At 58.7% G+C, this 23,281-nt stretch overlaps 6 protein-coding genes across 6 annotated transcripts; 3 read left to right on the top strand and 3 right to left on the bottom strand.

The window, feature by feature from the left end:
* The first annotated feature begins 8,787 nt into the window (after window positions 1-8,787).
* THITE_2108632 (uncharacterized protein) lies at window positions 8,788-10,929 on the top strand. The gene is made up of 4 exons (XM_003649701.1): window positions 8,788-9,565; window positions 9,637-9,684; window positions 9,747-9,929; window positions 10,010-10,929. Exons 1-4 carry the CDS (start codon window positions 8,867-8,869, stop codon window positions 10,634-10,636), a joined length of 1,557 nt encoding a protein of 518 aa, XP_003649749.1. The 5' UTR covers window positions 8,788-8,866; the 3' UTR covers window positions 10,637-10,929.
* Window positions 10,930-13,662: 2,733 nt separating this feature from the next.
* THITE_2108636 (uncharacterized protein) lies at window positions 13,663-14,400 on the bottom strand. Its single transcript, XM_003649702.1, has 3 exons — window positions 14,240-14,400; window positions 13,998-14,162; window positions 13,663-13,931 (listed from the first exon to the last, which is right to left on the bottom strand). Exons 1-3 carry the CDS (start codon window positions 14,272-14,274, stop codon window positions 13,814-13,816), a joined length of 318 nt encoding a protein of 105 aa, XP_003649750.1. The 5' UTR covers window positions 14,275-14,400; the 3' UTR covers window positions 13,663-13,813.
* A 444-nt stretch (window positions 14,401-14,844) lies between these two features.
* On the top strand, window positions 14,845-17,659 carry THITE_134147 (uncharacterized protein; the record flags this gene model as incomplete). The annotated part of the gene is made up of 2 exons (XM_003649703.1): window positions 14,845-14,976; window positions 15,059-17,659. 2 exons carry the CDS (start codon window positions 14,845-14,847, stop codon window positions 17,471-17,473), a joined length of 2,547 nt encoding a protein of 848 aa, XP_003649751.1. The 3' UTR covers window positions 17,474-17,659.
* Window positions 17,660-17,673: 14 nt separating this feature from the next.
* On the bottom strand, window positions 17,674-18,694 carry THITE_2108640 (uncharacterized protein). Its single transcript, XM_003649704.1, has 2 exons — window positions 18,191-18,694; window positions 17,674-18,101 (listed from the first exon to the last, which is right to left on the bottom strand). Exons 1-2 carry the CDS (start codon window positions 18,297-18,299, stop codon window positions 17,875-17,877), a joined length of 336 nt encoding a protein of 111 aa, XP_003649752.1. The 5' UTR covers window positions 18,300-18,694; the 3' UTR covers window positions 17,674-17,874.
* Window positions 18,695-18,933: 239 nt separating this feature from the next.
* Window positions 18,934-19,771, top strand: THITE_2125932 (uncharacterized protein; the record flags this gene model as incomplete). Its single annotated transcript, XM_003649705.1, has 3 exons — window positions 18,934-18,972; window positions 19,038-19,121; window positions 19,223-19,771. The coding sequence occupies 3 exons, from the start codon at window positions 18,934-18,936 to the stop codon at window positions 19,769-19,771; spliced, it is 672 nt and encodes a 223-aa protein (XP_003649753.1).
* Window positions 19,772-19,791: 20 nt separating this feature from the next.
* THITE_2108647 (actin-like protein) lies at window positions 19,792-22,223 on the bottom strand. Its single transcript, XM_003649706.1, has 7 exons — window positions 22,088-22,223; window positions 21,932-21,962; window positions 21,712-21,767; window positions 21,582-21,612; window positions 20,748-21,519; window positions 20,434-20,676; window positions 19,792-20,365 (listed from the first exon to the last, which is right to left on the bottom strand). The coding sequence occupies exons 1-6, from the start codon at window positions 22,092-22,094 to the stop codon at window positions 20,446-20,448; spliced, it is 1,128 nt and encodes a 375-aa protein (XP_003649754.1). The 5' UTR covers window positions 22,095-22,223; the 3' UTR covers window positions 19,792-20,365; window positions 20,434-20,445.
* Window positions 22,224-23,281: the final 1,058 nt, after the last annotated feature.

The following is a 23,281-nucleotide window of genomic DNA, read 5'->3' on the forward strand; positions in this document are numbered from 1 at the left end:
AGCAGCCGCAAGCGTAGGCGTTGCTGCACGCATCGACTTCGTGCAATGCATGTCAGTGGCGAGCACTCCCAGCTTACCCAGTCCTGTGTATGTACACTGCGTCTCAGCCGGATCTTCAGGCAGTGCGCCAGACAGGAGGCAAAAGAGACGGGGAGGCTCAACATGTATGTCTCATCTGCACCGTCCATGCCTCGGAGAAGGTAGCCGGGCAGACTTCGTCGTCGATCTATGCAATAGGCCAACAAAAAAACAGCGGCCGGGCACTTGCTGGGGATCCTCCGCAGGACGAGGACGAGGACGAGCACGAGCAAAGCAGCTAGCTACTCCCGTGCCGTATCCGGAGTAAGCAGCAGTTCGCACAGCAACGAACGAAGCAGAAACGAGAAGAGACTCAATGGACACGCGCGCCGGCCCCCGCCCCCATCATCAGACGGCGACTTCCAACCAGCAGCGCAGCTCCCGCAAGCAGACAGATCCACGGCGGCGGTGTGTCCCCTCACTAGTGTACGCACGTACACTATCAGTCCACATCGAGCAAGAGAGAGTGGCGAGCACCACGCGCCCGATAGACCATCCGGGGGGCTCGAGGCCATGGGACGCCCGGCTTGCGGAAATCACGGCAAGGCCCAACCACGGCCACGGTTCTCGCTTCCCATCGTCCCATCCATGGTTATGGCTAAAGAGGTCCCGCCAAGACTAATTTCGGAGACTGCCGCTTACAAGTATTTACAATCGCCACGGGGTGAGCGGCAATCGGCGCGGGGTGACCAGGGCCACGGCGACTTTGAGCAACATCAACAACGAACAATCGCAAAGACTCGTCGCAACAACTTCGCGATACCTTAACCAAATCGAAAAAAAAGAAAACCGAGATAACCCGCACCCTAACCATAACCCGTATCCTAACCATAACCCGAACTCTAACCAGCGCGGGGCTGGCGCCGCCTCTGCGCCCTGGCGAACTCACCGCTTGGCGATAGTGCAAACACCTTGGCGATAGTGCAAATGCCTTGGCAATCAGGGCTGTGTAATAACGTTGTAAAAACATTGCCGACAATTGGCCGAAATTAGTCTTGGTGGGACCTCTTTAGCCATCAGCCCATCTATAGCGCTGTCGATCACCCGGCGGAATATCCCCCCTCACGATTCCTGGTAGGGTAAGACAAAGCGCCGAGAGACAGCCTGCTGCTCCACTCGACCTTGCTTGCGAGGGCTGGGGGTCATATTGACGAAACGAGAGGGAAAGAAGAAAGAAAAGATAACAAGAGGTTGACGACGACGATGTATGGCGAGAAGCTAACGCAGGAAAAGCGAAGGGGAGGAAGGGGAGAAAATATGCAAAGACAACCCTGAGATGACCGGAGATTCAGCCTCGGCTTGGGACGCGAGCTCGGCGTCTCCACCCTGCGGAGCAGCGAGGTAGTGTATACTACTATAGTCCGCCATCCCTGAGGCTCATCAACGCCATTGCCGCCCCCATGTGGGTCTCGTGGTGAAGGACATGTCCTACACGAGTCACACAGTACACAGTTAGTTACGTACATACACACTTGAGAACCCTCCTCGCTTTGGGAGGTAACTAACGTTAGTTAGTGTATTCCGTACAAGGCAGGACGAACAACGAGGGGCGACAAGGAAACGGTGAGCCGGGAATCCACACTCACGGCTGACGGCTCTGCCCGTCCCCAAGTGGAGATCTCCAGCGATCAATCCGCAACCCTGTTCCAGGTAACTGACTAGTGTACTCTGTAGCGTAGTGTATTGGCCCCATTCACAAGTCTTTTGCCGCTCCAGACCGCGGCTATCCCCGGCGGGTAGACGTTAAAGAGGTCCCGCCAAGACTAATTTCGGCCAATTGTCGGCAATGTTTTTACAACGTTTTTACGTAGCCACGATCGCCAAGGCGTTTACACTATCGCCAAGGGTTGGTTCACCGGGGGTACGGGGGGCGACGCCAACCCCCCGCTAGTTAGGGTTCGGCTTATAGTTAGGATTCGGGTTAAGGTTAGAGTGCGGGTTAACTTCGTTTTCTTTTTTTTCGATTTGGTTGAGGTTTCGCGAAGTTGTTGCTACGAGACTTTGCGAATCTTTGTTGTCGATATTACTCAACGTCGTCGTGGCCCCGCTCACCCCTTGGCGATTGTAAATACTTGTAAACGGTAGGTTCCGAAATTAGTCTTGGCGGGACCTCTTTAACGACGACCCCCCGGCGTCCTGGGGCCCGTCCATGCGAACCCCCACTGACAACGTGACCAGTCTAGTTATTGGCAGGAAAGAGGTTGAGAAAGGGAACCTTTGCGGCCGGGACCGCGACCGCGGGCGATCCCCATCATCCCAGGTTGCCAGGCGCTGTCCTTTTTGGTCCGCCACTTGCGGAATATTAGCCAGATCTTCGGGACCCAACCTGACCAATCCGGGGTAGAAACCAAGGGGGAGCACTGGCGGCTCAGATCGGGAGCATCCTGGCGGAGCCCTGGAGGCGGGTCCCCATTGGGTGCGGCTCTGGACAGGATTTCCGTGCAGACAGATACTCCTGCACCAGCAGCGCCAGCGGCAGGCGGCAGGTCGAAATCCTCATGTGCACGAATCCGTGCTCTGCCAGTCGCCGTCGTGTACTGGTCGGTGCGGCGCCCCGGAGAGAAGGAGTTGTTGGGGGGGGGGGGGGGGGGGGTTAACTCGGGGACCTGAGAGGGGTCAGATACGGAGCGATTGTCCAGCCGCCTGCTGCTGTACCACGGAGCACAACATCCATTTTGTGTCCGGATGCAGGTACCAAGCGCGGCGGCGGCGTTGTGATTGACCGGGCGCCTGCCGGATCTCGGGGGAGGAGCAAGAAGCTCAGCGAGATTGAGACTTCAGCCGCCCTCGCCTCGGCGGGCTACAGCGTCAGGTCCAGTAAATCGTGCAGGAGGAGATGGAGCTGCTAAGCCGGCCATCAGTATCCGAACCGCAGCAGTGTCACCGTCCCTCCTTCGATCCGACTTTGCGGGTTCATGTCTCGTCGACGAGATGTGGCTGAGCTCTGTGTCCCCGAGTTACAGCAGGTCTCCTCCTGCTCACGGTCCCGGTCGTACCGGACGTCTGTGCAGTTGAGCCGAGCGGTCGAAAGAAGCTAGTAGTGAACTAGTGAGTAGTTTAAAGTTGTGAGAACGGACCCGGGCCGTCCCACACAGGTCGTTCAAGGTCCCCTGGTAACCTGGACGAGTCTGTGCCCGCAAGAAGATGTACGATAATGCGAAGCCTGTTCCCTGCTCCGGGATCCGATCGTGCAGCTGCATTCTCGGCGCAACGTGCCCATCGCCGGTTTCGCTCGCTCAGCACGAAATATACGCCATCCGCGCTAGGCGCTCTGATCAGCTGCACCGTCTGAGAGGGCCGTTCGGCCTCAGGGCCTCGAGGGGGCGCGCATAATCTACCCCGCCCCCACCCAAGGAGGTTGGGGGGCAGGGCAGTGAGGAGCGTCCTCCATAGTGTAGTGTGGCTATTGACGGAGAGCTGCAACAGGGGCGCGCCAATCCTCTCGGCGCGAGCCTCTGCCGAAACAACTCTGCAGGCTGCAGGGCATAGAAATGTTGTGGGACGTCGCCGTGTATGGGATTGTGCACGACACGCATTTCCCGCTTCTCCCTATCCAATGTTGTCCGGATTGCCGTCGTATTGCAGAACGCAGAGCAGGTCTTCCCCAAGGCCGCGCACCGCGCACAGAGCGCGAGAATGACAGGGCTCTTGGATGAAAGGAAAGGCCAGCAGTCGATCCTGGCCCGCTGGGGTGGAAGCCCGATGCAGGCCTGCGTCGGCGAATAATGCGGAGCGAGCTGATCCGGGGACCAGTGAGCTGACGGTTAGTGTACACTACTGTACCTTGGTAGTTACCACTGCGCAGTTAAGCCACTGCGGTCCACCGTATACGACAGCGCAAGTATACCACAGCCTAGCCGTCCAAGGTATGGGAGGACTCCCGCGGGGGCGAGTTGGCGTATGGGTGGCCGGCTCCTCGGCGACAGCCCCTTCTCCACTGGTTATCCCAAATCCAGGCTAAGCGCGGGAAACGAGAATTGCTGGGACGGTGGCGTCAGATCCGTGGACATGGAACGGGGACGGCCAAAGTCCAGGGGACTGCGTCGGCGCGTCACATCTGCCCTCCATGATGCATACCAGCAGACCAGCACCCGCGGAAATGTGGCTGGGTCGATAGCTTAGAGAGTCGACGTTATCCGTAGTTAGCGCGGGTTTCCCTGGGCACTCGAAGCCGAGTTTGGTAGCCAATGATGCGCGAGGATCCAGGAGCGTTGCAGGCGAGGCATCCTCGTGGCCAGTCGTTTCAAGGGCCTCGAAACCGTGACTCCCAAATTTGTCGACTTTGGCCCCCTCTGGGCGCGACGCCGTCCCATCGTCGCCTCTGGCGGTGTGAAGGGATCAACTGGTCTGCCTTTCCGCGCTGTACTGTAGGTGTATGACTATGTGCACAGTAGTGTATGATGCCATCCGGATGCGCAATTTCGCACTGAGAACGTGTCCTGGTGGCCGACGGCGCGTTCAGGTTCAGATTCAAACGTAATCAGCTTTGAACTGTACCTGACATGTACATACCGCCTGGGTTGTCGTTAGCTGGAAGGCTGGCTGATGCTGACCTGGACTTGGCGAGGAGCCCTCCATACGCATCTAACTATTCCGTAGTTAACAACCTTACCTGGGAAGCGCAGCCCCGGGTAACTGGAACTGAGAGAGTTGGAGTGGGTGGCTGCCGAGGCCAGGTTGACCTTGAGAGCACCCTGTTCCTCGGTGATGGTATTGGGTCTTGTTGACGGAAGGAAGGGACGGTGCGTGCGGGGCACTCCTTTCCCGAGTTCCCACAAGCGTTGCAACCCCCACGCTTGCGAGATTGCGGTGAGCAGCAAGTCCATTTCAACCAACACAACGCCAAGTCTCAGCACCTCCATTTTCCTCGTCGTCCCACTGCTCGGTCTTCTTTTGCGTATCTCGCTCTCTGGTCTCATCTAACAAAGACGGAGTATTCCAGGCTATGAGCAGCTCGAAACGCCCCATTGCCATTCCTTGTAGCCGTTGCCAGCACGTGTCGCTCAATGGGCAAGCGAAAATGGGAGGACCGAATACGGAATAGGCATGGCGTGTTTTGCCTGGATGTGGTGGGGTTGAGTGTGCGTGCTCCCAGCTGCGGCCGACCAATTGCCTGCGCATGATGGCCCCGAGAGCTCGACACGGGGGATCTCCCGCAACCAGAATGCTGGGCTCGCAAAAAGCAAGGGCGGCGGGCGCAGCACCCCTGAAACTGAAAATTGGGAGCGGGGCGGCAGTAACGTTAATCATCTGCAAGTTGCTGTAGTGTACACTTCTGCGTACTCCGAACACTTTTGAGTAAAGTGCATGATACCACAATAGGCCACTTTACCCGAGGGATGACCTCGACCCTGCCGGGTCCCGCTTGCTACACTACACTACACGACACTAGAGCACAACAAACTTCCCTGACCTGGTCTCGCAAGGAAGCCAAGGGGAGGATAGCACGGTGGATCTTGCGGCAGTGGCGTACCCTTTCCTGCCCGTCGGGACTCATTCCCTTGAAATCGTCGCCATCGCGTACACTAGTGGAGTGTCTGTGTACACTATGTAAGGTATACTAGGCATCAATATACACTAGTGCAGTAGCTGATTGGCGGGACGAGGCACATCAGCTTTTGCGACTTGCTGGCCTTCGTCGTTAAACTCCCGAGTAGCGCCTCCTTAGCGTCGCCGGGGAAGCAGCAACTTCTCCGGTAGCCTGGGCGGCGGCGGTCGAACCGCATCAACGGGTCGCTGGCTGAAACGGCCCAGGCTTCCGGGGTTGCATTGGGGGGCAAGCATGACACCGTGTGCCATCATCAGAACTTTCGAATCGACACAAGAGAGCGCGCCTCACGCTTCTCGCTGCTTTTGCCCTGTTTGAGCGGACCTGCCAGATTTAGCCTCACCTGCAGTAGCTTGCGAGAAAAGTTGATAGCTCGTAACTGGGAGACCCTCATACCTGTGCCCGTTGCTTGACATTCCCCTGAAATTTGGGTGGCGATCTAGGTTTGGTTTGACGAGCTGAGAGGAACCCCCAGCCAGTAGGTGGCCGAGGTCGTTGGCCGCGGAAGTTGCTGCGTCAAAATGCCAATATAACGGACTGGAGATGTCCTGCTTTGGCAAAGTAGTCCACAGATGAATGGACGCTTTCCTTCGTTACTGCGTGTATTCGGAGAAGAAGGCATCGAGCTAGCTAGTGTAAGTTGGCTCGTCTCGCCCTCCCCGCGTCATCCCTGCCGCGTTGTGCAGGATCGAGATATCAGGACCGGTGGGTTGGGTGACGGGACCTGCAGCTGATGGTGTCCCTGTATCCGTACTGGAAGCGGCCGAGGCGGGGTAGCAACCGTAACTACCAGGACAGATATGGTGAGTTGTGATAGGTGCCTCCCTCGACACCCCCGACCGTCCTGTGTACGCAGTATCCCGTTCACGGGTCTTTCTGGACCATGATTCAGCGAGCTTCAGGTCCTGGTCCTTGCCACGGCTTTGTGGGTCAGCACATCGTAGTGTAAAGGTAGTGTAGCGTTCAGACACAGCCTGCGGTGTCTGTGAGCGAGGTCCGCAGCCAGACTGTACCACGGCTGTGGGGGGATTTCGACACTTCCAAACAAGTGGGAGGTTTAACCTCCTGGACGTTCCAGAACCCTAGCGGGCCGCCACCGTCGGTGCTATCCAGTCGGCATGCCTTGTGGACAAACGGGAAACGTCCACAGACTCCGTCCAAAGGCGTTTCCCCGAACTCAAACGTCTGCTGTTGGAGCGCTGGGCCATCGAGCAGATCGACCACAGGCCGACGACGGGCAGAGGAAGCTAGACAGTGAAGCACCATGTCTTTGCACACAAATCCTGTTCTAGGCGCGGAAGTGTTCTCATGATCTGGGAAGATGGAGCTGAAGTGGACGGCGACTGGTTCCTGGCAGAGCATGTCGATGCCCTGAGTGGCCCCTGATGATGCGCAAACAAACCAGGCGGGGCAAAAAAAAAAAAAAAAAACAACCAGACGAAGCGAGCTGAGCCGGTGCTTTGCAGGTCCCGACAGCCAAGATGCACGCACGGTCCACGCCGGAATGCACGTCCAGGTCCCCGATGCGGCACGGGCGCACGGTGCCGCAGCAACCATGGTATTGGGAAGTCGAGTGCCGGGCTTGGGTTGCTCGATTCGGTTGGTGCTGCGAATCGGCTTTGAAAATCCCAGGTTTGCCGAGCACAGCTGCCTTGCCGCGCTCTACGCACGTGAAGGGCAACGAGATACCCAAAAACGTCACTCGACGAGTGCGGCCAAAAAAATGCGAAGATACCTCATTACAGGTAGCTAACTGACCGACCGGCAAGCCTGGATGGAGGTCGACCACCGTCCGCGTGGGGGAAGGCAGAGAGTGAAGCGGGAGAGGATGAGGAAGGGAGGAGGGTGAGAGGATTCTGACCGGGGCCCGATGAGAACCTTCCAGGCTGCAACCGCGGTGTGAACCAAAAATGGGCAGCAACGACCCGGCATTGGGAAGGTGCCAGACGCAAGTCCAGATGTTTCTGTCCTGACGTCCTGACGGCTAGGCCTCCCAATTAAGGTAGTTGGTGGGGATCCCGGGCTGCCACTCAAGACCCTTGTCACTCCGGCGAACCCGCTGCCACACTCATACACATCACATCGACCAGCAGCAGCTTGATGGGTTTCGCAAATCTGATTCTTGATGCTGGGCTTGAGCTGGCGCAGCGAACTCCGAGGAGTCGCTCCTGCTGCAGAGCAGAAGCGAAGATTACCTTATCATGCGCGCACGAGATTGCCTCGGAGGTCGAGGAAGCGGACTCGACGTCGATAAGGACGGCTCCGACTGCAACTGCGTGTAAACGAGATTGGGCTAGTTAGGTCGTTAGTCTCCGGACGATCAGAGGGCCCAAAGGGGAGCGAACGGGGGCTGCAAGAGATCTCAACTCGCGCCATCTGGTCGTCATTTCTCCTGCAGGATCGTGTTTCCAGCGCGCCAAGCAGCTGCCGCCTCCAGCGACATGAGAGAGAGTCAAACAGGCCCGGCATGACACTCAACACCTGAATGAGACGAGCAGCGGAACGTCCCGGCGAGTGGACTGGCCGTCGAAATGACCCACTGGCGAGAGCACACCCTGGCTCGCTGCCCGTCCCAGATGTCTCACGCTCATGGACCTGCAATGGTGAGTGGAGAGAAAAGAACGAGCACAACACACGCCCCCCCTCCCCCGGGCGCCACCTCAAGCCCACACGCCCCTCCCCTGCCCCCCTGAACAACCCCCAAACGACCGCAGGTGACACAAAATTATCCCGGATCACTGCCGCGCTGCAAAGCTCCGCTACAACGTAGTGTATGTACACTATGTACTGTGTAGTGGGGGTCTTGGGACCTGGTCGCTCTGGGGGGGGAAGGGGGGGGGGGGTTCAACAAGACGCCATGAATACGGTTCTCGAGCACGGAGCCTGCGCAGACCCCCTCTCTATGTATTCGATGAGATCTTCGGGGAGCCGTAGGTTCCAATCGTGTGGCTCTTCCAGATCCATGGCCCCTGCTGGCCCCGTTGTCCCGTTGCCTGGCAAGTATATGATATCGCTCCTCCCGCGCCCCAAGGATTCCTGGAACCTTGTTGTCTCGACTACAACATCCTCGCGGACGAAATGACCGCATGACGGCCTTGCGTTTCGCTCGCTCTATCTCCGTTGCCGCCTGCCGCTCTTTCTGTATTCCCAGCACCGTAGCTCATTATCTCTGACCGAGGACCACTCCTGAAACCCGGCACCTGTCGAGAAAGAGACTGCTCCTCCCATTAACCCGTCGAGATGGCGCTCGGATTTTTGCCTCCAAACCCGGAGACATGGGGCCGCTGGCCTCAGCACCAGCACACCGGAGCCGACTGCGGCATGATGGATGCCGGCATGGTGCCGTATGACTGCCGTCCTGGCGCGACGGCCTCCATCCCGCGTCCTGAACTCGCTCAGCACTTCCTCCCCGGACCATTCAATCCCGCCTCGGTGCCCTCGCCGGCCTCTCCGCAGTACCACGCCCCCGTCTCGTACGGAGGATACAGCCCTTACAACCCGTCGTCGATGTTGGAGGCGCCTTTTAAGCCGCACGGATTGCAGGGGCGTATGGACGGCTTGCCACTTGTCGGAAGAAGCAGCAGTCCGTCGGTCAAGAGCGAGGCCAAGTCGACCAAGTCCGAGTCCCCGTCACCCTCTACGAAAGTAGTCATCCCAAACGTACGGGTGCAAGGAGCGCCCGTTCACGAGTTCAACACAGCTATCGACAGGCTAGCGAAGGTCATCGAAACCAAACGGGAGATTCTCAGCAGCCCCAACCCAGCCAAGGAAGAACCAGGGCAGCCGAATGAAGGGGTGGAAGGAGGAGAGATGCAGCAAGCTCGCGGGAAGGCAAAGCGGAAGCGCTTCTGCTGCGATATTCCCGGGTGCTCCAAGATGTTTGCTCAGAAGAACAATCTCGATACCCACCGGCGAGCCCACACGGGCGAGAGCCCCTATGTAAGGCTTACCCCGTCCCCTGCGGGATGAGGTCCCTGTACTCCGTCTGGTGTGCTGACGGGCTCTCTCAGGTCTGCCCAATCTGCTTGCACCGCTTTACACAGAGCGTCAACCTCAAGGTAAGAAGATCTCTTTGCCCGCGGAGCTATACAAACTGACGCGGAGATCTCACAACCTCTAGTCCCACATCCGTCGCCATCTTGGTGAAAGGCCTTACAAGTGCCCCCAGTGCCCCAAGGCGTTCTCTCAGCCGTCAAACGTCAAGGCGCACATGAAGACACACGAGAGGAGGGAGTTGAGAGCCCGTTGGGTTTGCAGGTTTGGGAGCTGCAGGAAGTCGTTCACAGCGAAGGGAAACCTCAAGGTGACTACCATTCTGCCCTTCCCGCGCACTTCCCCCGCCGTCCCTGGTGACATTACAACTGACGCGCAGGCTCCCCGCAGAGCCACCAAAACACGTACCACGTCGAGGCCATCGAAGCCTTCCACGCCAAGCTGGCATCCATCGAGGACAAGAGCATGATAACCGAGGAGGACAAGGAGATGGCCCGGTACATCACCGAGGTACACAACCTGGCCAACAAGGGCATCAAGGGACGTGGCAAGGGCCGCAAAGTCAAGCGTCTCTTGCCGCTTCCGATGCAGCCGTCCTCGGCTGCTGCCGCCGCCACCACCACCACTACCACCACCTCGCTCAGTGCGGCGACGGCGATAGTGCACGGCAACCCTTACTCGATGCCGCCGCTTCTGCCCCACGCGCCGCCCCACCACCTCCAGGCCGCGCCGCAGCCGTCGGCGGCCCACCACGGGCACCAGCACCACCATTTCTACGGCCTCAGCAATCCGGCCGCCTACAGCATGAGCCGGCCGTCGGTGTCGTCGGCCATGCTCTTCGGCGTCGGGCTCGGCATCAACACCCGCGACGTCGTCCACGGCCACGGCGCCTACGGCATGCTCGACTCGGACCAGATCAGCGAGGCCAGCAGCGTCCACTCGCCGCCGCCCGTCATGCATCATGTCTACGACGACGAGCATGCCCGTGAATTGGCGTTCGGGGAGCGGCTTTACTGACTGTCAAAACGAGAGAGAGATAGTGGCGTGATTGAGAAAGAAGGGGCTGGTTGGTATTCGTCTGTTTTTTTTTTGTTCCCCCTCCGTTCTTACTCTTGGGCAGGCTGTCTGAACACGTTTTGGTTTGGCCCTTTGCTTTTTGATTGCATGTTTCTTCATGATGGCTTTCTGCTTTCTCTTCTCAGCTGCCAAACTGTTCCCTGTTTTACGTCTTTTTTTCTATACTATATATCCGGGCTGGAAAATGGTGCGGCAAACAATGCAGCGATTCATGTATACGGGGAGGTGGCTCTTGTGGTTTTTTTCTTTTCCAGAAAAAAACAACTCCTGAGTTGTTCTAACAGGGTGGAGGTATCTTGTCTGCTGCTTGGGAGGAAATAACGTGTCTTGGGTTTGATATTGCTTGTTTTGCTTTTCTGTCTCCCTTCTTGTAATGCTTGGGTGTGCAAGTTTTGATCTTGTTGGTTTCGAATCTGCGACGGACCGCAGGACGTCTGCCTGGGAGGAGGAAATTGTTTACAACAAAGCAAAACAGGAGGTGGTTGCCTGTCTTTTTCTACCCCCTCGCTCTTGCGGTATAATTTGATGGGGCAGGGGAGGGCTCTGTACTGCATCAGCGTAATGGGGGATACAAGCATCCCCTGGGTATCCTGGGTACCTTTGGGGAGGAGAGGGAGGCGAGCGGCGGTCATGGAGACTTCGCCGTACGGAGTATACGGGAGGGCTGCCGGAAGGACATTTGTGATGCTAACGACATCGAATGCCGGTCCTGTTTGCTGGGACCGGGCAGGATGCAGATGTAGGAGATGGTTTAGTGGCGAGAAAACATCGTTATCACAACACTTCTCTTACACTCCTGAACACCGATTACGGAATTCATCTCGCACTGATCCTCACTTCCCATCTCCGGCAGGATGCAAGATCGAGGGTCACAAGACATCCCGATCCGAGCCCTCCGATGCAACCCTCTCTTGTCCCGCTTGTTCGGCCCCCATCCACGACCATCCCCCTTCCCTGTCGGCACGAAGGCCTCGAACTCGGACGGCTACCCGACGCTAGCAGAAGCTCGGCGGTTCGACCTGTCGAGCGGCTGCCTGCAGCCCAGCTGAAGGATTTGAACTAGTGTAGTGTCGTTCGGTATCTCGTTCTCTCTCTCACACTCCCTCTGTCCGCGCACTGGGTAAGCTGCCGATCTGCCTCTCTTCTTGTGGTTCTTGTGGCACGTTAGGACGAGAAAGGAAGCAAGCAATCAGTCGGGCTCCACTTCCCCAGCGCCGCGGATTGCTTCCGGAACCCCTGTCTTCCTCTTTCTTCCCCCTTTCCCCCGTGCTCCGGCTCCACCGTCCTTAAACCCCCGTCCCCCCTCGTCCTTGTCGTTCGCCTTGGAACCCCACATCAACACCCCAGCCGCCGGGTTCATGTCCCGGGTCGAGGGGTGTCAACAAACTTTATGGTATATTCCGTACGCTAGGTTGGTATCGAGGGTGGGTGTCCGTCGAGTTTCGGATGCTGAGGAGCCCGACAACGCTGACTGCTGCAGGGAAGTCTGTTCACAGATACACTAAATAACTACCGGCATATAGTGTAGAACTAGTGGCATAGTTAGCCGCTGCGGTGGTGCTGATGTGCCCTCGAGAGGACTCTCGAGTGGACCAGCAGCGGGAGCAGCAGCAGCAGCAGCAGAAAGCAGCACCACCAGCACCAACAGCAGCCCATCTCGATCAGCACAGCAGGGGAAGGCCATTCGCTCTGTCCAGACCCAACTCCCACACCCACATCCAGGCACATGCACACTTCTCACAAGTGACGCTGAGGGGGTGCAGGGGCAGGCTGCATGGCCGTCGGGTACCATGGTACATACATACATCCGCAGCGTACGAAGCTAGTTACTGTACGGAATAGAGTGTCCGATCTGGCCCTGGCCCTGGCAAATGAATGGGTGATGTGGTTGTCTACTGTGTACTGTAGTGTCGTGTGGTATCGAGGAGCTGTCACTTCTTCGAACCTTTTTCCTGTTAAGATTTCTGGGAGGTGTAGTGTAGGATGTAAATGGAGGGACCCAAACGGCCGGGTCCGCCCATTTCCGTTTGCGTGCTTGTTTGTTTGGAGTTGGTTGGTTGCTTTTGGAGTCCCCCAGTTCCCCCACGCAGCGTTTGAGGTGTTGGCGGGAGGAGAGTTCCCTCTTATTCGTGTAACTACTGTTTTTGTTCGACGACGATGCAGCTCAAGTTAGTCAGGCATGCAGAGTACATAGTGTACTCCGAAAAGACAAGCAGAAGGTGAGGTTACGCGAGCTAACCAGGTCCATAGTGTACATACACTCCACGACGTGTACACGAGGAACACTCCGGGAATCCAACCCGCTCGCCCCGGCCGTGGATGGATCTGTTTTCCCCGCAGAAACGCAACTCACAGGGCTGGCTGACCGACTGACCGTTGAAGACAGCGGGCCCTCATGACGATCGTCTCGCCTTGCCCGCTACATAGTGTAGTATACTATCATCGTTATCAGGCGTGCGCGGAAGACATGGATACCCAGACAGCGTCGCTCGTGTTGAGTGGGATCCAAGAATCATGTTGGATACTTAACTACACTACAGTGGTGTACTGTGTACACACCAGAGTTGTACAGGGCGCGCTCCCCGTTCTCAGCGTTCGCTGTTGGACGTTTGATGAGCCGCCGCGGCTGAGTGTTTGGTTTGGTTTTGAGACACCACGCCCAGGGCGGGCCCTGCGCCAAAGGAGTGCGTGCGCGGTTTGTGCCGCCAACTCGCAGCTACGGAAAGTCAGGTGAGCGACCAGCCGGGATGGGATGCAGCAAGGCCCCCTCCTCTCACAGGCTGAGATTGGTTCGGGTTTGAGCTTGATTCGGCCCCGAATCACAGCCAGAAGGCACCGCAGCACACACCGTGCGTGTACATACGGTGCCGGGAGGGCGATGGCTGCCACCCCGGTGGCAATGGGGTCTGGAACTGGCCAGGATGGCGGTGACTAAACTAACTAACGATAGCTAAACGTCAACAAACCGCCAGCGGGAGAGGAAACGATCGCGGTCAAGGATAGGCATGAATTTGATTTACGGATAGTGAGTCAGTTGGAGACGGAAGGACCCGTTGCACGAGGGGGCGTACTTCGCACCCTGCTTTCCCGGGGGGCGAGGAAGGGGAGGAGAGCTGATCAGCCACCATGAAGAGTCGTGACAAACAGGATGTTGTCGTTCGGCTGAATCTCATACGCCTCTTCCCCTTCGAGCTCCCAGTCGGCGTCGTTGATGAGGACCAGGATGCCCGGGCGGCTGTCTCGCAAAGTCAGACCGGGCACAGCGAGAGGGGGTGACGATAACAATGAGACGCATCTGTACATGTGCTTATCCTCGAGGAGCTGGTCAGTCCGCGGATCTGTCATCAGGTTCTTGCAGAGATAGTCGGCGAGGAAGGCGACGTTGGCTGGGCGGCCGTTGCTGTCGCGGGCCGGGAGCGAGACGGAGTGCCGCCGCTGGTCGCCAAACAGCTTCTCAAGACCTCCGCTAAGTCAAAGGCAGCAAATTCTCGTCAGTCGCGAGATGTGTGTGATTACCCGATCTTGTGGCTAAAATGAACCTACGCGAAATCGACTGTGATGGGGATCGTGTCTGACATGGCGATGAAGAGCCGGAGGCTCGCAAGAGGCTTTTGAAGATGGTTGGCCGACTGCCTGGCTGAAGTTGGATGGTTAACAAGGGGTGTCTTCCGTATTCTGTATTAATCCGTACTGAGATTCTGCTTAGCTAAGCAACGCTTGGAAGGGTTTCCTCTTTGCCATTGGGCAGCTTGCCCTGTGCATTTTGGAGGGCCCGTGGCCCGGGGGGGCTGGCAATGAGCTCACACTCTCAACTCACCAAATTGTTGGTGCTTGTGACAAGATAATGTTCTTTTCCTTTTCTATGTATTCCCAATTTTCCCTATTCCTTCTCATGCTAGGTGAACAAGTGTCTGATACGTAAATTTCTGCATCTTCACTGTCTGTTCCTGGCCGCCATGCGGGTGGATTGTCCTCACATGAGAATACACGGTAACGCTAGTCATTGGATGCCCGTATGCAATACGGAATACGGAAAACTGTACAAACAGAAACCAAGCACCTTCACATCAGCAGGCCAATCACACACCCCAGTTCCCTGGCTTCACGACGAGCGGGTGAGTGAGACCTGAGCGGGTGAGAGCGCAACCATGAGTGAAGCCATCATCGACAGTCGCTATCTCTCGGCTGGCGCAAACAGGTATGCGGCCGCCGCCGATTGGGGCGAGAACGGTCTCGTCGCATTCGGCTCCGACACAAATATCTGTCTCTGGAACCCTGCAGTACGTTTCGTCCTTCTTTTTCTTTTTTTCTTTGCCGTTCATCCCTCACTGAAGACTCACGCAAAACTGACGAGTTGCCAAGGACTCGAGAGGCATCTCGCACATACTGAGTGGACACACTGCCCATGTGCGGGCTGTGAAATTCCTGCCCCGAGATGATGACCAGGGGGAGGTCGTCCACTTTGTCAGCGGCGGGGACGACAAGCAGCTTCGGCTGTGGGCCATCGACCCGGAGACGGGACTCGCTTCGTGCGTCCAGAATGTCCAGGAGCACACTGAGCCCATCAACTGCATTGCCGCCCTCACCGGGGCAGCATCGGCGACTACCGCAAGACGGATATTTGCCACGGGGGCTGCAGATGCCACGGTCAAGGTCTGGGCCCTCGAGGCAGGCCGAATGGCGCTGCTGCAAACCATCAAGACGACCAAGAAATACATCCCCCTCACTGTGGCCCTGAGGGCGCTCGATGAGCACGGGAACGGTCTCATGCTGGCGGTTGCCGGGACCACCAATGTCGTCCAGATATTCACGGCCTCCCTGGCAGACGGGACAGCAGGAGTTGAGTTCACCCTCCAGGCCACGCTGCCAGGGCACGAGACCTGGATCCGCTCGCTCGACTTCGTCCAGGAAAAGCCCGAGAGGGAAAGCGATATCCTCTTGGCCTCGGCAAGCCAGGACAAGTATATCCGCCTATGGCGCATTCACCAGGGCACGGCGCTGTCGGCCCTGAGCGCCGCGGGACTCGATCTCTCAGCCGACTCCCTGATGCCGGGCAACAAGATCCACAAGGTTACGGCGGCCGGGACCAAGTACTGCATCATGTTCGAGGCCCTGCTCCTGGGCCACGAGGACTGGATCTACAGCGCCCGGTGGTCGCGTGCCGCGGATGGCAAGCTGCAGCTGCTGTCTGCCTCGGCGGACAACTCCCTGTGCATCTGGGAATCCGACACCGAGTCTGGAATCTGGATCACGGTCGCCCGCCTCGGCGAGGTCAGCAGGGAGAAGGGAGCGACGACCGCCACCGGCAGCATCGGCGGGTTCTGGACCGGCTTGTGGTCGCCCTCGGGCACAACCGTCATTACGCTCGGCCGAACGGGCAGCTGGCGGCGGTGGGACTACGACGCAGCCGCGGATGTGTGGAGGCAAAACTTTGCCATCTCCGGCCACACCCGCGCCGTGACGGGCATCTCGTGGTCGCCCGACGGCGCCTACCTCCTCTCCACCAGCGCCGACCAAACCACCCGCCTCCACGCCGAGTGGACGACTGGCAGCAACACGAACGCGCCCTCCTGGCACGAGATGTCGCGCCCTCAAATCCACGGCTACGATCTCAACTGCATCTCCACGCTGGGCCCCTCGTCCTTCGTCTCCGGCGCCGACGAGAAGCTCATGCGCGTCTTCACCGAACCCAAAGCCGTCGCCCGCATGCTCAGCCGTCTCACCAACACCGTCGCCACTCCGGAACCCTCCTCTCTCGCCCCGGACGCAGCAAACATGCCGGTGCTGGGGCTCTCCAACAAAGCCATCGACGAAGCCGACGCCCTCGTCGACAACGACAACGACCCATCCTCCTCCTCCTTCCCCACTCCCACCGCCACCACAACCCACAACAACAACCACCCCGTAACCTCGTCCCCGCTCGACGCCATCACCGACCACCCACCGTTCGAGGAGTCGCTCTCGCGGCACACGCTCTGGCCCGAGACGGAGAAGCTCTACGGCCACGGCTACGAGCTGGCCTGCCTGGCGGCCAGCCACGACGGCGCGCTGGTGGCCAGCGCCTGCCGCGCCAGCTCGCTCAACCACGCGGTCGTGCGCCTGTTCGAGACCCGCCGCTGGACCGAGCTGCGCCCGCCCCTGGCCGCCCACGCCCTGACCGTCGCCCGCGTCCGCTTCGCGCCCGACGACCGCCTGCTGCTCAGCGTCGGCCGCGATCGGCAGTGGGTCGTCTGGGAGAGGGGGGCTGCTGCTTCTGCTTCTGGTGGTGGTGACGGTGGTGGTAGTGGTGACAGTGGTGGTGCGGGGGGTTATAAGCTGGCGCAGGCTAATCCCAAGGGGCACACCCGCATGATTCTGGATGCCGCCTGGGCGCCGACTCTCGGTGACGGCGGTGTGCGGGTGTTCGCGACGGCCGGTAGGGACAAGCAGGTGAAGGTGTGGGTGCGCCAAGGGGATGGGGAGCAGTTCGAGCTGGGCCTGACCGTGGCCGAGGAGCACCCCGTCACGGCGCTCGATTTCGTGCCCGAGTTGACGGCCGACGGGCTGCTGCTGCTCGCCGTGGGTACCGAGGCAGGCAAGCTGCTCGTGCTGTCGCTCAAGGTCCAGCAGGGACAGGTGGAGGTCGTGTCGACGCTCCGCGTGAGGCCCGAGCTGTGCTTGCCCAAGGCGGTCATGCAGCTGGCGTGGCGGCCGGCAAGGGAGGGGCAGAAGGGAAGGGAGCTTGCTATCGCGGGTGAGGATGGATCGTTGAGGATATACGCATTTCCCACGCTGTAAGAGGCTGAAATGGGGCGACGGACGGTAAAAAAATGAGAATGGGCATGCCTGAGCTTCGTCCTGGTCACTTGCCTCTGCACTTGGGCCGTGTCTTTTGTATGTGCCGAAACATGTGGATCGGTATATACGGTATTAGCCTATTAGCTGCCCAAATTGGGGCTCTATCCCTTAACCAGGTGTCCCTCAACGCCGAAGTATCCCATTCATGCGCATCCATCGCCCTCACATTACCACACGAAGGACTCATACCGCTTCCAAAAATATATGGCCGACCGCTATTCCGTCCCCACCCACGTATATCTCCCAGTCGTTTAGCTGCCGACTCCCTAAAGAACCGTCCCCAATTAACCCTCGCTTATTCCTTCCCGCACCGCCCGCCCGAACCTGTTGTCAATCACACCTCAAAGCTCTCGCACGGCCTCGGCCGTCCGCTCTACCGCCGCAGCCGCCGCTGTCGTCGTCCCCACGGCCGAGTTGACCACCCCCTTGGCCAACCCACCCGCCGCCGACTCGTAGCCGTCGCCGTGCATGTAGAACCAGGCGCGGCTGATGACGAACTGCACGTGCTGAGGGAGGTAGAGCACGGTCGCGATGAAGGTGAGGGAGACGAGCAGGAAGAGGACCGAGTCTGCAAGGGGCGCCGGTTAGTGGCTGTAATTTCTTGGGGGGAGGGGAAGGGGGGAGGAGAAGGGGTTCAAGGGAGTTAGAAAGACGCACAGAAGATGAATCTCTCGTCGGGCGTGTAGAGGTTCACGCTCAGGGTCACCTCGAACTGGTGGATCTTGAGCTTCAGCCACTTGCTGAACGACTCGAGGTGGGAGGCCATGGTGGTGGTGGTGGTGGTGGTGGTGGTGGTGGTGGTGGTGGTTGATGGTAGTTTGCGAAAAGGGGTTCGTTCGGGTTCGCGTTCTTCTGGCTCGGCGCTGCTGGACAACAAGGGGATTGCGCCTGGAATTCCTTAGCGAGGAATCTGCGGCTTCGCCGTAGCGGGTTTGGGCTTCGCGTTCGTCTCTGTTGCTGCAATACCTCTCGAATTCACCCGGTGTCGTGGACGGAATACTTGCTGGAGTCGAGTTCGTCGTGTCTGGAGTCCGTCACATCGAAATCCAGGCCAACCAGGTTCTTGTTTGGCCCAGCATGCCTGAACGGATGGCCCGGGTGCCGTATGATTGGCCAATTCTGTTGAGGGACCCCACTTATTTTGCGACCTCGTGCGGTTCGATTGATTGGAGCTGCCTTGTCTAACAGCTACTGACAAGCAGAGTACCTTCGCGAACCTCGCGTGTACCAGCGGCGGCATTCGACGCATTTCAAGCAAAGCACCCGTCGACAGCAACACCACCGCACACGACGACGAGCTGACACGACCTAGCCCCCGGGAGCCATGCTTCGACCCGTCGTCCCCAGCCTTCGAGCCGTCCTCCGGGCAGCAGACCTCCTCTCCCTCCCCCACTCCCGCCATGGCGTCCCCCTGCCTCTGCCTCGGCCTCGGCCGCTTCGTCAGCCTCAAATACAACCGGTAGCCAACAGCTTCACGACGTCGGCAGCCAACCGCAAAAAACAGATGCCCCCGCGCCCGGCCCCGCCGCCCGAGTCCGAGATCGAAGAGACCTTCATCAAAGGCAGCGGCCCAGGCGGCCAGAAGATCGTGCGCCAACCCCCCTCCACCGCCCCAACCTAACCCTCCGCCCCCCCCCGCCCGGCCGGACCTCCCGACTAAAACTCGAAACAACCAAAAAAACAATCCAGAACAAAACCAACTCGGCCGTGCAGCTCCGGCACATCCCGACCGGCATCGTAGTCAAGTCGCAGGCGACGCGCTCGCGCAGCCAGAACCGGGCGATCGCGCGCCAGCTGCTGGCCGCGCGGCTGGACGAGCTGGTCAACGGCGCGCAGAGCCGGACCGCGATCGTGTCCGAGGTGAAGCGCAAGCGGGCGGCGAGCCGGGCCAAGAAGAGCCGGCGCAAGTACCGGCGGCTGGCGGCGCTGGCGGAGGAGGCGAAGGAGAAGGAGGAAGAGGAAGATAATGAGGAGGAGGAGGAGGAGGAAGAGGAGGAAGAAGAAGATACTAAGGAGGAGGAGCGGGCGGAGGTGGGAAAGGAGCAGGAGGAGGGGAAACCAGAGTGGGTGAGGCAAGGGGATTTGGAAGCGAAGAGGGAAGGGGATATGGGAGGGGACATGGAAGGGGAGAAGAAAGCGGAGGGTGTGGGCGGGGTGAAGGAAACAGACGCCGGAAAGAATGGGAATAGGGGGAGCGATAAGGAGAGGAGGGAGAGCAACGAGAGAGGGGCGGACTGAGAGCAACGAGGGCAGAGACTAGAGGAGGAAGGGTGGACAGGTGGGGTACGTCGGATTGTCCGATCGGAGAGCAGGCGTGTTACACTCGATTAAGCACGAATATTGGCTCTGAGAAAGCGGTTGACACAATGCGATGCTTGCAAATAGACGGGTGTAGAAATGCAGCGGGCGCAACTCTACAATGTAACAGTATCAACGACAACACACGGGTTCTTGACTGGCGACAACCCTACCACAGTAAAACAAACGGGGATCCCTAACTGGAGACAGTCCGGCGCGAACACAAGACAGCATCACCGCAACGGCTCAGTCCGGCGAAACATGGGAAGGGGAAAAACAATGTATCAAGCTCGGCCTACTTGTCCGCGCCACCCCACGCACTTGCCCGCCCGCCCCGGGAACAAAGACTGTCGTGCGTCAACATGTGCCAAACGGAGAATGCAAGATGCCCACCAATCCCAGAGACCCGGGGCCAAACTTTTTGTAAGATATGAGACTCGTCCACGAGATACATGCGCGACGCCCGACTCTCTTCTGCGGCGGCGGCCGGCCCTGCTTCTCGACGATCCGGGAAGTTGCCCAAGTCCTGCGCTACTAAACGAAACAACACGGCGTAAGCCCCCAGCCACATCTAACTACACCGCCAACCGGATGGTGCTCACTTTAGAAGCACTTTAGAAGCACTTGCGGTGCACGATCGAAGGGCCGCTCTCGTCGTACTCCTGCTTGGAGATCCACATCTGCTGGAACGTGGACAACGACGCCAGAATCGAACCACCGATCCAGACCGAGTACTTGCGCTCCGGAGGAGCGATGATCTTGACCTTCATCGACGAAGGAGCAAGAGCAGTGATCTCCTTCTGCATACGGTCCGAGAGACCAGGGTACATGGTGGTACCGCCAGACTGGAGGCGAAATGTTAGCTGCGTGTTCTTTTTGTTCCGAGATCCTCGAGCCATGTCTGTCCGTTACTCACCATGACAATGTTGCCGTAGAGATCCTTCCTGACATCGACGTCGCACTTCATGATCGAGTTGAAGGTGGTGACGTGGATACCGCCGCTCTCGAGACCCAGGACGGAGGGCTGGAAGAGAGCCTCGGGGGCACGGAAGCGCTCGTTGCCGATCGTGATGACCTGGCCGTCGGGCAGCTCGTACGACTTCTCCAGGCTGGAGCTCTGGGCGGCAGTCTGGATCTCCTGCTCGAAGTCGAGCGCGACGTAGCAGAGCTTCTCCTTGATGTCACGGACGATTTCACGCTCGGCCGTGGTCGAGAAGGTGTAGCCGCGCTCAGCCAGGATCTTCATCAGGTAGTCCGTCAGGTCACGGCCAGCCATGTCGACACGGGCAATGGCGTGCGGCAGCGAGAAACCCTCGTAGATGGGCACGACGTGCGTGACACCATCGCCCGAGTCAAGCACGATACCCGTGGTACGACCGGAGGCATACAGCGACAGGACGGCCTGGATGGAGACGTAGAAGGCAGGAGCGTTGAAGGTCTCGAAGACGATCTGCGTCATCTTCTCGCGGTTGCTCTTGGGGTTGATAGGAGCCTCGGTCAGCAGCACGGGGTGCTCCTCGGGCGCAACACGGAGCTCGTTGTAGAAGGTGTGGTGCCAGATCTTCTCCATGTCGTCCCAGTTGGTGACGACACCGTGCTCGATGGGGTAGCGGAGCGTGAGGATACCACGCTTCGACTGCGCCTCATCACCGACATACGAGTCCTTCTGCCCCATACCGATCATGATGCTACCCCTCGCGTTAGTCGTCTAGCCCGGGGCATTGGCGAAATCTATCGGAGACAAGCCTACCCATGGTGACGAGGACGGCCGACAATGGACGCTGGCCGAGCGGTTAGCGGCTGCTTGCAAAGCTCAGGTACGGTGCGAGCTTAGGCTTATCGCCGACCAGAATGCTCGACTTAAGCTGGGGGGGACTCACGGAAAACGGCGCGCGGAGCATCATCACCGGCGAAACCGGCCTTGCACATGCCGGAGCTAATCGCAGGTCAGCTCTCCTGATCATGGTACCTCTTGTTTGAAGCGATCGTAGACACGACGACGGGAGGGCGCGTCGGGTGGAGGACGTCGGGTGGACGATGGGCAACAGTTGGGCGACCCTCCGCACAGCCCGCCTTGTCAAATTTAAGGGATCGGCTTACCCATTGTCGATGACGAGGGCAGCAACTTCTTCTATACAGCGAGAAGCTCAATCAGCAGCTGCTCGGAATGACGCAAGACAGGGTCACGATGGACCCTGACCGATGGATCGGGTTCCGGGTCCCGGAACTGGACACCGAGAGCTGGCAGCAACTTACCCTCCATTTTGATAGACTGAAAAGGTGCGAAATCAGAAAAATAGGAGAATTAGTTATTCAGCTCGTTGCGATCCCCGGATCGTGAGCGCGAGTCGTGATGGAGTCTGTTGCGGAGCACGCAGCAGAGTCGAAAGAAGGAGATGGTGGGTGTCGCGGCGCGAGGTTGGAAAGGGGAGGTGAATTTAAGGTCAGTGCTTGGGTTGGCGTGCGTTGTTGAGAGGGGGAAGGAAGGAAAGGCGGGCTGGGAAGCTCTGTGGGGCAGCAAGTGCGGCGGTGGGCGGTGTGGGTGTTGGTGGGGTTGACTGCGCAGGCAGAAGGTTTCAATTGGTGAGAAGGAGGGATTCGCCTGCCCACAACAACCGGGGGTTGGCTCGCAGAATGGCCACAGCTTTCGTAACTTGCTGTGGCTGGGGTTCTGCTCAACGTCGCTAACATCCTGGGACTGTGTGTTTCCTTGGATCCAGCAAAAAAAGCGCCTTTGTAGCTCTGACATGGCCAGCCGATCTTCGTGATGCAGAACCGCCATGCCCCACAGTGTTTGCCGCGCTGCGGAGGTACCTACCTGGTACCTACAACTATTGGGAGGTACCTTACATTCCCGGCACAGGCTGCCTCGCGTTGGATGACAGCTGGAGACCAGCCAAAGCTGACATCGCCTCTTTCAACAAGTTTAACGAGTAACTACCGCGGGAGTGTCACCGGTCACTGGGACAAAGGCACGCGTGCCACTACCTGTCTTGCCAAGCAGGCATCTCCTTTACCCGCTGCTTTGGACGGGAGCCGCTTGGAGTGGCAAGGTCTACGTATGCTGCTCATGGTTGGAGATCCGAAACAGTATTCCAGACGAATACATCTAGATCTTATAGCGGCAGCCTGGACCCGGATGTTCCGCATGACGCCGTCCGTCGCAGCGGCGGCTTTCCATGAGACCGGCGGTTTGGAGGCCAAGCTGCCTCCCAGCCCGAATAGCATGGGCTTACGCTGATCTAGGCAGTGAGATAGGGGCGGAGCTCCACTGCCTCGATGGAGGCTCGGCCGATCCGAAGTCCCGTTGTCATCTCGCCAGAAGTACATCTGGCCTTGACATCCCGATACTCAGCTAGCCGTCGACTCGCTTCGCCCAAGACAACATGGGAAGGTTTGTGCGCGCTGTTGTGTGAGAGACGATGCCTCTCAATCAACGGATGATGCGAG

Source organism: Thermothielavioides terrestris, chromosome 1 (assembly GCF_000226115.1).
Source record: "Thermothielavioides terrestris NRRL 8126 chromosome 1, complete sequence".
Lineage (NCBI taxonomy): Eukaryota > Fungi > Ascomycota > Sordariomycetes > Sordariales > Chaetomiaceae > Thermothielavioides > Thermothielavioides terrestris.

Coding starts and splice junctions, on each gene's coding strand:
- THITE_2108632 (XM_003649701.1), top strand. CDS start 8,867: ATGGCGCTCGGATTTTTGCCTCCAAACCCGGAGACATGGGGCCGCTGG. Junction 9,685..9,746: donor CACAGAGCGTCAACCTCAAG/GTAAGAAGATCT, acceptor CACAACCTCTAG/TCCCACATCCGTCGCCATCT. Junction 9,930..10,009: donor CAGCGAAGGGAAACCTCAAG/GTGACTACCATT, acceptor GGCTCCCCGCAG/AGCCACCAAAACACGTACCA.
- THITE_2108636 (XM_003649702.1), bottom strand. CDS start 14,274: ATGTCAGACACGATCCCCATCACAGTCGATTTCGC. Junction 14,163..14,239: donor CCCATCACAGTCGATTTCGC/GTAGGTTCATTT, acceptor CCTTTGACTTAG/CGGAGGTCTTGAGAAGCTGT. Junction 13,932..13,997: donor CTCCTCGAGGATAAGCACAT/GTACAGATGCGT, acceptor TTTGCGAGACAG/CCGCCCGGGCATCCTGGTCC.
- THITE_2108640 (XM_003649704.1), bottom strand. CDS start 18,299: ATGGCCTCCCACCTCGAGTCGTTCAGCAAGTGGCTGAAGCTCAAGATC. Junction 18,102..18,190: donor CGACGAGAGATTCATCTTCT/GTGCGTCTTTCT, acceptor CGCCCCTTGCAG/ACTCGGTCCTCTTCCTGCTC.
- THITE_2108647 (XM_003649706.1), bottom strand. Junction 21,768..21,931: donor GCCCTCGTCATCGACAATGG/GTAAGCCGATCC, acceptor ACCTGCGATTAG/CTCCGGCATGTGCAAGGCCG. Junction 20,677..20,747: donor TCTACGGCAACATTGTCATG/GTGAGTAACGGA, acceptor TTTCGCCTCCAG/TCTGGCGGTACCACCATGTA.